This window comes from Passer domesticus, chromosome 9 (assembly GCF_036417665.1).
Source record: "Passer domesticus isolate bPasDom1 chromosome 9, bPasDom1.hap1, whole genome shotgun sequence".
Classification (NCBI taxonomy): Eukaryota; Metazoa; Chordata; class Aves; order Passeriformes; family Passeridae; genus Passer; species Passer domesticus.
Genome location: NC_087482.1, coordinates 277,831 through 292,510, shown reverse-complemented (window position 1 = coordinate 292,510; position 14,680 = coordinate 277,831). Strand labels below are relative to the sequence as shown.

The 14,680-nt window shown below is 40.7% G+C and overlaps 1 protein-coding gene and 1 long non-coding RNA gene across 13 annotated transcripts in view; one reads left to right on the top strand and one right to left on the bottom strand.

Annotated features, from left to right (window-relative positions):
* FGD3 (FYVE, RhoGEF and PH domain containing 3) overlaps positions 1-14,680 on the bottom strand; it is a 108,544-nt gene that overhangs the window by 60,970 nt on the left and 32,894 nt on the right. Inside the window, exon 1 of one of the 12 annotated variants that reach the window (XM_064431915.1) lies at positions 12,580-12,643. The exons of 10 other annotated variants lie outside the window; for them this stretch is intronic. In XM_064431915.1, coding sequence (XP_064287985.1) covers positions 12,580-12,628 — 49 coding nt within the window. In that variant the 5' untranslated portion in view covers positions 12,629-12,643. Of the gene's footprint in view, positions 1-8,948; positions 9,291-12,579; positions 12,644-14,680 lie in introns of those variants that run through there. One more of the 12 variants, XM_064431912.1, reaches the window with a different exon arrangement.
* On the top strand, positions 10,489-13,249 carry LOC135307506 (uncharacterized). The gene is made up of 3 exons (XR_010368247.1): positions 10,489-10,580; positions 12,242-12,305; positions 12,631-13,249. It is a non-coding gene; the product is annotated as an uncharacterized LOC135307506 (long non-coding RNA).

The window sequence follows — 14,680 nt, the reverse complement described above, 5'->3', positions numbered from 1 at the left end:
TTGTGTTTTTACTAACTGTGTTTTAATTGAATCCTCTGTGAACATCCACACAGACACCGAGGACATGCAGTCTGCCGCTCAGCCCCAGCCTCCCTTCAGTCACAGGAGTCAGCCCCAAATGACAGGGTTGTACTTAAGCCTCCCTGTAAGAAGGCACCTGGCTCATCCAGCTGGCATTCCAGGGACAAGTCCAGCCTGACAATCTACTGCAGAGGAGGGAGTGTGGGGAAGCAGCCCCTCACTGTGCATCACTGTTATCAAAACAGTAGACAGATGCAAGTCCCAAGAGTGGAAAACTCCACATGTAATTATTTTTTTGCTAATAAACTTCTAAGTGATTATAATTTAAACTCTGCTGGAGAGCAGATAAGGACTGATGGATTTTGTGGGGGCTTGGGAGATTTTTTTAAGTAGTCATATATGTTCATGTGGTTTAACGAAAAATTGTAATTTCTAGATCTGTTTCTGCAGTGCAGCTGAGTGGGATAATGAACTACACAGTAAATATCCTGAATCAATATCAACATTTTGTGCTTCTCCACCATATCACAGGATCACAGAATGGTTAAGATTAGAAAAGATTTCTAAGAGCACCACATTGAACCATCAATCCCCCCATCATCTGCATGTTCACCACTAAACCATGTCCCCCAGGTGTCACCTCTACACATTTTTTTGAACATTTTTGAAGGCTTACACTTTTTGAGCACTCCACCACTGTCCTGAGAAGCCTGTGCTGGGCTTGACCTCCTTTTCAGTGAAGAAATTTCCCCTAATATGCAATCTAAACCTCCCCTGGCACAACTTGAGGCTGTTTAATCTTGTCCTGTCACTTGTTACCTGGGAGAAGAGACTGACACCCACCTAAGTGGCAACTCCCAAGTTCTTCCACACTATCCTGTGACAAACTTGTACCAGAGGTATTCTTTCATATTTTGTTTATATTTGTATCCCTTTGGAGAGTATCAGTTTGCCCTTAGGTTTCATCTCTCAGTTGACTTGGACATAGATGCCCATCAGTAACTTTTGCATTAGCATTTCTATCATACCTCAGAATGTGGGCATATCTTTACAGATCTGGTCCCTGAAACTTTGTCATTATGATTTCAAACCTCCAGTGACATTCCCACACAAGAAACAGACAAAGCACACAGGAAACAGGTTTCCAATTTGAAAAAACATGTTTCATATCTCTGTCTAGGGCTGGAAACTATTCATTGGTAAGCAAATTCCTGCATTTAGCCATAGTCTTCTCAATATTTACATTTGGCCTGCTCTTCATATTGAAATACAGTGAATAGATGTTAGGGGATACTGAACATCAAATCCCCATAAATGAAAGGTAGTTACAAACTTTTATGATCTCACAAAGTATAACAAAGAAGCTGTGAAAATCTCATTTTTCTGGAGGAAGCTTTTAGCTGATTTTTCCCCTCAAATGGGGAAATGGTTTAATTAGGCTAAAATAATCACCACAGTTACTTTCTGTGACACAAGATCAAAGGTAGAAGAGAAAAACCGCTGAGACTCTTCCATCTAGTAAGAAAAGCAGGTTAGATAACATAAAAAGACTGAGGCATAAAGAGTGACAAAGAAAAGGAGAAGGAGCCTGGGGTAGGTGTCAGCCAGCCTGACACTGAAAGCAACAAAAGCCCTGCCAGAACGCTGCACACGTCAGGAGATTCACCCTTCACGTGGGACTGTCAAACACCGTTCCTCTACTAGAGAAATGGAGGCAAGAAGGGATGAGCAGCCAGACTAATTTCTTTGGTACATACAAGTCGTGTCCTACTTTTGTGTGATGAAATGCAAAGCAACTAGTTTAACTTCAGCAGTAGATTTCAAGACTCAATTCCTGCATAGGCCAAGCCACAGATGCCAAGGTCCAGACATCAAAGTCCATCTTAAGTTGTTGCATGTGCCTAATTTAGAAGGGGAAAGGGGAATTGGTTTTCATTCATATATTTCATTATAACTAACATGAAACCCAGAATTCATTAATTCATAAGACTGTGTTTTGCTTTGATTTTCTCTTCTCTTTGATTCATTGAAGATGGAAGATAATGGGCCTTTCTCTAATTTTTTCCAGAGTTCAGGATTAAATATTGTGCAGATAACATGCACAGAGTAAAAAATAAACTAAGCACTTGAAAGAGGCTAGAACTCTCTCTAAGAAAGTTTTAGTTACACTGAGGTATTTCTCACCATAATTTTACCCTCACTGATCTCATTCTAGCCAGGTGAGCATAAGCAAGGGCATTTCTCTGACTTACAGGACAAGTCCCACACACCCCCACTGTGGGGTCTTTCAGCACAGCAGCAGCATTTCAACATATCTTTTCCTCCTCCTGCTTCTTCACCATTCAAACTTGCTTTGCATCCCATATTTCTGGTAATTAACTTGGTTTAGCTCTGGTCTCCAGCTTTAGTCTGGCTGCTTCCTCCATGACACAGGTAAGCTTACCCATGGACAACTCCTAGTCTCCCAGAAGGGAACACTCCATACCAAACTGATCACTCTATAGTCTTCAGAGATCAGCCAAAGGCAGCTGAGCATGAGGTGCAGTGTGTAGCTGCAACTATGAATGCATTTTCACCACATATTTTCAAAGATGAAGCTATCATTTTGCCTGACAGCCTCAGAGCCCTCACTGATATCAGATGTCTATACCACCTCTAAGATGATCACACTGGATGACCCTCCTTTAAAATGCACATACCAGATCCTGATATAGGTATGCAGGCAGAATCTTTATTCAGCATTCCTGAGGCTTTCCTCTTAGATGAGCAGAATTTGCTTTTTTCTTTTTCCCCTGACAAGTAAAAGGTTTTTCATTATGATGAAAGTCCCAATTAATAATTACACTGATTTGGCAAATCAATGAACTATTTCAGCCTAATAATATACCTGCAACTTCACATCTGTACTACTTTAACACAGGAATTGCAACACCAGAGTGATCCATTACTGTGAAATCCTAACAAGATTTAGTCTACAAACAAATTACTGCAGCCAAAGCCATCTCAATTTGTTCCTTTCAGGTTACCTGCAGCTGTGTGATTTACTGTCTTTGGGATTCTCTCCCAAGAACAAAGAGAAAGATGGCAGATCTCAAATTCCCAGAACTGGTGAGTTGTGGGAAGTTTTTCTGTTCTCCAAACAGAGAAAAGCATTACACTGCCCACCTTCCAGTGATTTAAAAGGCAAAATGATGAGAAACAGTCCAGTCGAGTCCTATGAACAAATTCCAGCCTTCATTCAAAACCATGTCAAAAAGGCTTCATGTGCTTAATTTCTTCTATTACTAAAAACTTATTAAATTATTATTCCTAATGACAAAAGCAGCATGCAAGGATATCTCTCTGCTCAATTGATGTGCCTGTGCATCTTCTTAATGCTACGCATTACAATGTGTAAGATGTTATTTAACCAGCAAGACGAATAAAAATTACCCTCTACTTAAGATTTAATGACAATATAATTCATCTCCAACAGTGTCCCAACCAACTGCCTTTCTCTTTAAAATCCTGAATTGTTTCATTAGTTTTAGTAAATCAATAATTAGCCTTTGCTGATTTAAAAGTCTACTTAGGTACTAAATAAAAACAGGTAAATATAAAGTAGCTCTAAATTGGGCTCAGATTCTTTGCTACAGAAGTGAGCATTGCAGGGCAGGACTAGCTTTTCTGCGTGATCACAAAGTGCTGTCACTCCACGCTGCAGAAATTAAGAAAATACAGCTTCATTATTGAAACATAGGGAGTATTTTTACACTATTTTGACAGCAGAGCTGCATATTTCAAAATCCAGAACAATTTCACAATAATCACTAAAAGAAGACATATTTCAGTTCTCAGGGTGGCTCAGTAACACCCTACTTGAAGTTGAGAGCTTTGCTAGAAAATGGCCAAGCCACAGATTCTTTGAGGTTGGAAGGGACTTGTGGAGATCACCCAGTCCATCCCCTCTGCTCAAAGCAGGGCCACTCAGAGTAGGCTGCTAAGGACCTGGTTTGACTAGGTCAATCACACATATTACAATATGACATGCATAATAATATTTTTGTCCCTTTTAAAACAAATGTAACAAAATAACAATGTAAATTATCAATGAATAATGTTCTCAAAAAATAAGTCCTTTATTGAGAAAAGGACACAGAAAAAAACATTTCTGACTGATGATGTGAACATGGGCAGCAATGAGAAGCAAACACGTCACTGTGGTGCCTCTGCTGCAGACTGGATGATTGAGTGCCACAAGGGCTCACAAAAGCACAGTTGCAGTTTGAAAGAGACTTTAAGAGCCTGGACAGCACTGAGAGACTAACAGCAAAAGCATCCCTAGTCCTGTGCCTCCTTCTCATATCTATACTTCCAACAAAGCAATCCCACACAATGACTGCACATGCAGCGCAAGAAGAGCCTTGGAGGGGTCTAGCCACTGTGAGTCTCTACTTTTTGGAGACTTAGAGCAGCCTATAATATTGACCAAAGGTCCACTCTACACTGCACTGGTTTCTCAGCTGACTAGAGAACACAGTCTTTACCCTTCTCTGCAGCCTCGGGCTCTGCACCCTTCTCCTCCAGAGACCTACACACCCAGGTTATCCCAGAGCTGCTCCTGAGGTCAAGCTCCACATCTCTTCCAGCTCTGAGGGAACATGCAAACATATTAGGTACATTGCAGATGGAGGAACCAAGAGCAAAGAGCAAATAGCATCCTTTCACTTGCATGACCATCTCCTTAGCTTAGATCAATGCTTCCTCTCACTCTGTGATCCACAGTCTCTAAGATCCCAAGTGAGAGCAATAAAAAGAACCTGGGAAAGGTTAAAGGTGTCCATGGGAACAATGGACAGATAAATAAAGTGGAAAAGACTGAAAACCACTGAACCAGCTCTAGTATTTTGGATCCCAGTCACAGGATAGTATAAAGTATCCTTTATTTCAGCCTGACAAGCTCCAAAAAAAGTAACACCATATCAAAGGCCTGCAATATAGAATACAGAGAAAAACTGGAATAAAAGGAATTGGTATTAGTTTTCCCAACAAAACTTCAGTTAATTAATTGTATCTATAGCAACTATTCCACCTCTCCAGTTATCTACAGTTGCATTTTCATCCAATCCATAGCCACTCCAATGTGAAAACCAAAGACATTTTTCAAGAACCCAAGTTATCATTTGGGACATCAGTTATAAATCACAAAAAATAAAATCCTAGTGAATGACTGCTAGATCTTCATTCCAAAGAAAAAACAATACACTTCATGTCAAAATTGAATTACAATTCTGCCAGAAAATATTTTTAAATATTTTTAAAAAGAAATTGGAAGCTCAAGCTGGACAGGAACAGGCAACAATTTCAGAATCAGATCATTAACCCAAAATATGCATTCAAATTATTATTGTGAAAATAATACACATTCTGTCTTGTTTAGGTGATAGCTTTCAATTCTGAAGTTAACTTAGAGTGTGGTCTATCATTAGATAAAATATAACAGGCAACTAGCATTTTCCAATATATACGGATAATTATAAACTATGCCACTTGCACAGGATAGCTGAATATTTTTGTCTAAAATTATGTTGCATAAATCAGCACATACTGCAGGGCAGTCATTGTTTCAATAATTACTGGTTTCTACATAATTTCTGCAACATTATTCCATATTATTCTTTCATTATTAGAGAAATCTCCATGCATACAATGTATGTTTGTTGGCAAAGCTGCATTATTAAGAAAGGATGACTGGAGGGATTAAAAATAAAAGTCATTACAGAAATTTAGATGCTATTAGGAAAAATGCAAAGAATTTTCACTGCAGAAGAAAAACAGTAAAAGAAAAAATCATTACAAGATTATTTCAGATAAGTGACTCTTGTAATGAATTTGCAATCTTGAGTTCTTATAATAATTGACAGTGAAAGTGTAATTTAGTAATAACATCATAATCCAGTTGCTTAGAATAGGTTGTGGATAAATAATTTTTGTTTGGTTGGAGTTTTTTCAGATGTATTATGGCATATTGGCCCCAGAGAGCTTTAACTGCTGCCGACTTCAAAAGGAGAGGAACAAGACACCTTTCAGTGCAATATCTTTACATGTAATGTGAGGATCTGAGTTGGCACCCATCAACAAAGAACAAAACAGTAACATTAATACATGTCCAAATTGCCTAGGACACTTCCTTTTACAGCATGCTGGTGTCAGCAAACACCACTGAACCCTCCATAGCCCTTTAAAAAAGAAAAACAAAAACTACCAAACACATGTATACATGAATAGCAATAAGGTCTGATGATACCCTGGCCACCCTGCTCCACTCTGGGCATGATTGATACACACCAACTCATTAACTGTCATTGATCATGACAGTTGGCACAGTCCTTAGCCACACTGCCCTACGGCAATTGGGTCAGCTTCTGCATATGATGGGCAGACTCCTCAAAACACTGTGATGATTGTTGTAGAAGGAGCTAACAGCGGGCCTGTTAGCTAAAGGAGCGAGAAGAAGCTGAGAAGAAAGAAGAAGCTGATAAGAAGCTCTCTCCAAGGCTGTAACCAAGGAGACCAAGAGAACTGAAGAAAGAAGAGAACTTCACAGCTGCACAAATTATTTATAGAAAGTTAATTAAGTCACTGTAACTTTTCACCAATGGTATTATGTTGATTTATTGTGTCCAATAGTTAAGATAGAAGAAGCATGAACAATTAGAAAGTGTATAAAAGATCAGCCATGTTTGATAATAAAAAGTTGCCATCTGAGACTGCTTGTAGTCTCTGCTTCGTGTCGTGACCGCCTCGACAGCAACAGATTGTCACCACACAAAGTTACTGCTCCAAAGGCACCTTAAGCCATGTTATCCTAGCTCACAAATAAACTCAGACTAATTCAGAGATGCTTGGAGCTCAGGCATCATCCCTCCATATTCAAATCTGGCATTCATAAATATATGCAAAGTCTGCACCAGCCATGTCTCCCCACCTGTACTGCTCAGAAAGGACAGCTCTCAGAGAAGCCAAACAGGACTGCTGCAGCTCTGGCAATTTCTAAGTTAGGCCAAGTGCACAGCCTGTTGTGCACATCCTGTCGTGCACAGACCAGCACACAGACCTGGTGTTCCCCACCTGCACTCCATACCACATCACTGTGCTGTGGCGCCATTCCTCTTCTGTGTTCCTGCCTCACCTCTCAGCTTCCTGCAAACGCTCCATGGAGACATACTCAGAGGGACCAGCCCTGAGCGCCAGTGTCCACTGGCTAAAGCTGTGTTCTCAGAATAGAACACTCTGATCAGTTCTCAGAATAGAACACTTTGATCAGTTTTGTACTGCGGCAAAGGAAAAATCAGACTTTCAAGCAAAATGATTGCTTCAAGATGTTTTTTAACTGAAAAGCCCATTTGCACTAATGGTCAGGAAGAATCGGATATTTTGCTCCCTGCAGAGTTACATAATCACATGGTTTAGGCTGGAGGGGACCTTGAAGATTATCTTGTTCCAACATCTGCCATGGGCAAGGACATCTACTAGACTACATTGGTCAGAGCCCCATCCAATCTGGCCTTGTGAAAAAACAAACAAAATAAAACTAGAAACAAGTTAAAATCCAAGGTAATCTCTCCAATTTTCAGGTCACATATCCAAGTGTTTCTTCTTTCTCACCATGGTGCACCTTCTCTTCCTGCCCAGATACTTGAATGCAGCTCCTACAGCATTCCCAACTCAATATCTGTTGAGGTGAACACTCCATGTATGGAGACACCAGGTTTGACTCCATTTTCCCCGAAGGCTTATTTATTATCTTATATATTATACTAAAATACTACATAAAAACTATACTAAATGAACAGAGAGAAAAGAATTATCAGAAGGCTATAAAGAACAAGAATAAAATAGAATGTGTAACAAAATCTTGTGACTGCTCACAGCCTTGGCACAGGTGGCTGTGACTGGTCATCAAGTGAAAACAATCCACATGGACCAATGGAAGATGCACCTGTTGCATTTCACAGCAGCAGATAGTTATTGTTTACATTTCTTTCCTGGGGCCTTCAGCTCCTCAGGAGGGGAAAAATCCTAAGAAAGGATTTTTCATAAAATATCATAGCTACAAATATCTATAAAAAACATTCTTGGACTGAACAGATCCCTCTTCCTCTCCTCAGAGCAGCCAGTTTGAAATTCTCAGATGCACGAAAAGGCAACATCCCCTGCTACAGATATATGTTCAGAAAGGCACAGAGCACAAGATGCACTCTACAGAGGACTACTACATTCATCTTCTACTAATCTTCTACAAGGAGATACATTTGATAACAGGAATGTGTGACTGGCTTAGCATAACAAACATTAATTGCATCAATCTCCTGTTCTTTTTGCATTTAATACGAGCGTCTACCCAATACATGTTGTAGCAAGTCTGTACCTGTCATTTAAAAATATTAAATAATATTTGAATGCCAGTGTGCATAGCATACTCAAAGCATAGGCAGTTTTCAAAATAAGTGACCCAACCAGGGATGTTCTCCAAATACTTCAGCTTAGTGACCTCATTTGATGATGGAATTACAACAGCTAGATTACAGTTCCACGAAGGAATTCATTCTATATACAAATTTCTCCATATCAAGTAAAATTCAATTTACCACACATTCTAAACTATATTATACACTAGGTTTCCTCCTTCTTCTGTTCAGTAAGATATACTTTATTTCAAAACATTTTCAGAATTAAAAATACAAAAGCTATATAAAAGCCATAACAATATATTGGCTTCTTTGACTAAAGAACCTAAATTGTAATAACATTTAACAGCATAAAATTCCAATCGACTCAGCAATCTATTGGAAATGCACATGCTAATGTTAAATTAAAACTACTGGGTTTTAACATTTGAAAAAAAAATTAAACAAACTAATTGTTAAATTTGATTGTTTAATCACCTGAAAGTGGCAAAGGCTTCAAGCAGTTTTGGTGTTCAAAGAGGATGCAAACAAGCCTTTTAAGAGTCACCACCATCTGGGCATCAGGGACAGCAGGCAGGAGTTTCATCTCTCCCCGGGGACATACACACAGTGTAAGCTCATCATTACCATTCTTATGTAGATGTTCAATGACATTTTACAGTCAGGTAAGACTAAAAAGCCCTGCCGTTAGGAACCAAAGCCTTCCAGGACAGGGCAAAGCCTGTATACCACACATTTCAAATTAGAACTGTCCAATCACTCTTACCCATAAATCACTTCACTGAGAAGTGATTTATGGGTCAGAGCCTGTGGATGGATGGAATGCAAGAGAACAGATATAGTGATGAAGGTAATCTCACCCCTAAGGAGTTACAGCTGAATTAGGAACAGGCCTGCCCTTAATAGGCCACAGCTAGATCCAATGAGGATGTATATTGTAAAAGAGTAGGCTGGCTGGCAAGTTAGATAGTGTTGGCTGTGCTGTGAAGAAGGAGTCAGTATTGTGAGGAGCTGCCCATGAGAAATCACCTAGAAGGTATGGAGCTTTTGCAATAAAATGACAATAATTGGTGATTCCATGGTGGTTTGGGTAGAGAACTGCAGAGAACAGTAAAAAGATGCTCCCGTCGTGGTTTGGGAAAAAGGAAGCAATGTGATCCTGAGGTGACTCAGGAAGATGACCACAGACTTAAGAGCAGCAAGTCAGTGGAGACAGGCAGATTAGGAGCCTGGGACCTAGTCAGGAGGACCAAGGGCCAGATGAGTTATAGCCAGGCAGACGTGAGAAATTGAAAGAAATATAAACAGACCTGAGAGTCTAGAAATCTGGACATGTGAAACACCATCCCTAAGGAAGAAGGACCTGCTTGGGAGAAGCTTATGATAACCTCAAAGATGAAATGTTTAGAATTACAGATGCTGAGAAGAATCTCCAACTAGCCTGCAAAAGAGAGATGCAGCTAAAAAGAAAGTAAAGACCATTAAAGCGAAATTGGCTACTAGGCTTAATACCAATGAAACTGCTGAATTTTTAAAAGAACGGGAAGAGCAAATCAAAGGATTAATGGAGGCAGGGAAAAAGCTTTCCAAACAGTAGCTGCAGAATTCTACCATTATTAAGAATTTAAGAGCCAAATAGAAGGAGAGGGAGTATATTAACACTGAACAGAACAAAAAGATTAAGGAATTAGAAGAGAAGTTGCAGCATTTAAAACAGGTGCTTGATGGCAAGGAAGACTTGGAGAAGCAGCATCGCGACAGCATTAAGCAATTGAACAGTGTTGTGGAGAGACAAGACAATGCGTGAAGAGAAGCCTTCTGAGAAGTTTGCTAAGTCACTGCTGTATGAGCAGACAACACGTAAGAGAGGCCTAGCTCTGGAATAAAAAACAATGTGGAACTCTGAGAGGCAGATTCAGAGCTGCGCAGACAACATGTAAGAAAAGCCCTCTAAAATTGTATAGTGACCATCTCCACTGTAACCTGATGTGATTCCAAATTGGGCTGTAGGGTGAGGTGCAGCTGGAGATGGAGCCCAGAATAGCACTGAGAGTAGCACAGGGAAGCTGGCTGGTCTGGACCTGGCTGACTTTGACACCTGAGATACAGGTGAGCCACTGGGGACACAATGGGAAATAATATATCAAGTGAATAATAGACTGTTTTATATACATGGAAAGAAGCTGAGGAAAGACTGTGAGATACAGTATCAAAAAGGGGGCAAGGCAGCTGCAGATTTGGCTGCCACCTGGAAATCACTTTATAAGACTTTAAAAGAGTGGAAAACAGAGCAGGACAAGAGAGGCTTGCAGTGGTCAACTAATACAACAAAAAGGAAGAAGAGAATTACTAAAGCAGCAGTGTGAGCTGGAGAAAGAGTAGCTCTATTATTTAGTACAGTGTATTTGTTGGTGGATAAAATGTGTGCATTTTGTTTGTGAATTGCAACTATTAATCTTTGATTCAGCATAAGTGTAAAAGTTTATATTCCATAAGGATAAGTACACTTGACAAATACTGTATCAATGTTGCTCAAAGTACTATAGCTATTGATAAAATTATGTAACTGTTGATTTGTTGCTATCTTAATATATTAGCCTTTAACTTATTCTTGTGAGTTGCCTTATAAAGTTGTACAGCTATTGATATTGTAAATATTCTAGAAGTATAAGGGTTTCTGATGATAAGTAACGTAAGTTTGGGTAATGAATTAAGGTCAGTGCACGGATATATTCTAAAGTTAAATGGAAATTACACAAGATGATTGTACTGGGTTTACTATCTTTTCCAAGAGCCTTGCAAAAGATAGTAAACACAACATTAGTTTATGAAAAGCCTTAAGTTGATATTCTAGACTGTGAAAAGCAAAACCAAACCAGAACTTTGAAACCTATGTTCTTACTGTGGTATGTTGCCTGAGCATTCATATAACTGTTAGTCCTAAGTGAGATATGTGAAATGTGTTATAATGCCAATTTACTTGGACATATTTTTCATGAGATACTGCAACTTTGTAATTAAAAGAAAAGGGGGAATTGTGGATGGATGGAATGCAGGAGAATAGAGATAGTGATGAAGGCAATCTCACCCCTAAGGAGTTACAGCTGAATTAGGAACAGCCCTTCCCTTAACAGGCCACAGCTCATATATATATTTATATATATATACCAATTAGGATGGGTATTGTAAAAGAATAGGTTGGCTGGTTGAGAAGTTAGAGCTTGTTGGCTGTGCTGTGAAGAAGGAGTCAGTATTGCTAGGAGCTGCCCATGAGAAATCACCTAGAAGGTATGGAGCTTTTACAATAAAATGACAGCAAGAGCCCTGTAAAAAGTCAATAAGACATTTAATTTTGTAACCATTTTCTCAGAAAAGACTATAAATTACCTGAAGATTAAAGGCGATCTTCAAAATGTCTGTGATTATTAGGAAGTTAGCTCCAACTAGTGCTGCAGGACATGATAAAAGACACAAGTAATGATTCTAGAAAGCCCATTTGAAGATTTATTCAACACCTCGCCTCTTGCAAAGCAACAGCTATGCAACTAAGAATATAAACACAATAGAAACTACAATTAACAAAGTCTAAGTTTGCTGCTACTACTACCAGAAGATATTCCCCAGTCCATGACCAACATAAACCCCCAGCTGTCAGTAATGTTCTGTCTTTCTTCAGTTTCAGTCCTCCATGACCTAAATATTCACTGATTAATACTCCTGTGTATTTAACTCTTTGAGGCCCCAGTCCTGAAGCCCTTCATATTTTTCAGTCCAGGCTGGTAAGAAGAAACACAAGCACTGGGCACCTCCTTTGGAAGGGAAACTCAACACCTGGTAAGATCAGCACATGAGAACCACCAGTGTTCCATGATTTGTATCTATTGTCATTCTGCTTCTCATAGCAGTATTTCCCATTTTAACAAACCAGACCAAACACCTAGTTGCAGAAAAAAAATGCGAAATCCTGGGCTTAAGGACAGAATTTTACACAGGTGCAAGATACAGGTGGTGGGACAAATGGTATGGTGTAATACTACCCTTAACATCCTCCTACTGAAAGAGTCTTCCTGCCCTACTCCCTCAACCACAGGCATTACATTATTCTTACTTGGAAGGTTTTGACCCCACTCAGAATTGATTGAGCTGATCCCATGCATAGGGCAGTGATGTGAAAGCTGTGCTCAGGGTGGAAGCCAGTAAGACCACAGGCAGCAGAAGAGGAATTGGCTTGGAGGCATCTTCTACAGTTGTACTGCAAGCAGGGCTGCTGTTGTACCAGGTACCATACACTGCAGAACCCTGGGAATGACATTATTTACTGCAACTCAGTTGGTCAGCAAACAGAAACACTTCATCTCAGTTATTATTACTAATGGCATGGAAAAAAATATATCAAAACCTCTTGTTCTGCAACAAAATACTTTTTCACTGGGAATCAGATGTATTGAAAGAAGCATTTGAAAACTGATACCATTTATTCCTCTTAAAAGCAAAGTCACCTTTACAAGGAAAATAACTCCAGTTTGATCTTTCCACCTTCTCATACCATGACAATTTTATCACTCATTCACTAAATATAACACAAGTTAAAGCAGTGTGCCTTTTATAACCAAAGAGGTCAAGACCTTGAGCTATTTCAATGAAGTGTGTTTTCCAGACATCTACAAGTTTTGTGGCAAGGGTTTTTCATTGCCATATCACGCTTACAGGGGAAGTTAAACTTCAACTGATCCCATGCTTAAGTGAAAAGGCTCAGTTTTGGTTTCCTGTTGGGACTTGCATATGCAGAAACTTTTTTTTTTTGGGGGGGGGGGGTGGGGGAGTGGGGAAGCAAGGCAAAGAACAATAGCTCTATAAAAAACAAGATTCAGTTTTAACACTGAATTGTGAATTTATACACTGTGATGAAGTCTTCACTTTTTTGAAGGCACAGTAAATGGGACCCAGTAAGTGGGAAAGAATTTTTAAACTTTAGATGTAGTTTTTTATGGCAGTCCATACATCCACACTCTCCATGTACTGGGAAGGGACAAGAAGCAAGATTACAGTGTGTTGTGGTTTGGCCCGGAAGTGTGTTTCTGGAAAAGTTGTGGTCAAACCAATCAGTGGCCAGATTTTAAATTGGCACCTATGGTGGCCACTGAGGTTTTGGATACACCTCTGAGAACACACGGGTTAAAAGCAGAGGATTCCCAGAGAACTTCCTCTTTTGATCCGGCGGTGAGTTGATCTGATCTCTCCCCTGCCCAGCTGTGTCTGGGTGGGGCAGGGGAGGCCATGCGGCCTGTGGGGAGGGAAGCCACAGCCCTGCAAGGTGCAGGGTGGAGGAGACCTGGGATGTTTGGGCAGCCCTCCCCACGAGAGAGTGATAGAGACTGTGCTGGCTTGAATTTGATATCTTGTGCTGGCACCATGGCCAGGAGAAGAAGGGGGGGGGGGGGGGCCCAAGGTGCTGAGCCGCGGGCAGACCTCTGCTGGAGTTTTCACCCCTTTGGTGCTCGGACAATGCAAGCTGTAAAAACACGGATCCTCCCCAGCTGAGAGTTTAGAGGGGATGGAGGATGGGCAGATGAGAAGAAGGCTTGAGTGAGTGAAGAAATACCAGCAGATGAGAAGTGCCCTAGATGGAGGAGATGATTGGAGTGGCATTTTGGCTGGACTTTTCTCTTACAAGGCCACGGGATGGAACCAAATCTTCCTGTAATGTAGAGACTGCACCTTGGGGGAGGCGGTTGGCCAGAAGCCAGGAGTGACAAAGCCATTGTGAGAAGAAGTAGAGGGAACAGAGACTGATGGGGAGGGTGTGGTGGAGCCCTCTGCCTTCAGCGGAGAAGGATCTCTGTTCATGAGGCCCCTCGGCCCCAGGGGGTGAAATATGAGGGGGACAGGTGTCCCAAATGGTGAGAGGCGGCCACTTCTTGGAACTGGGTGAGGCATTCTTAAAGGACCTAAGAAACAGTCTGGATCCATGGACAGTGGTGAGAGCACTGGACATGGAAGGAAGATGGTCACCATGGCAGATTCTCTCCGGGCAGCTGTCACGTGTGACATGGAAGCACAGGAGGTTCCACTGTGTTTCCTGGGGAGGCCCATGGTGCAAGAGGGAGACTCCTCTCTCCTGATGAACTGGGGGAAAGTTGTGTGAAGGATGGTATTGGATTGAGAATTCAGTGTTAGAGGGGATTGAGTGTTAGAGGGGTGGAGGGAGG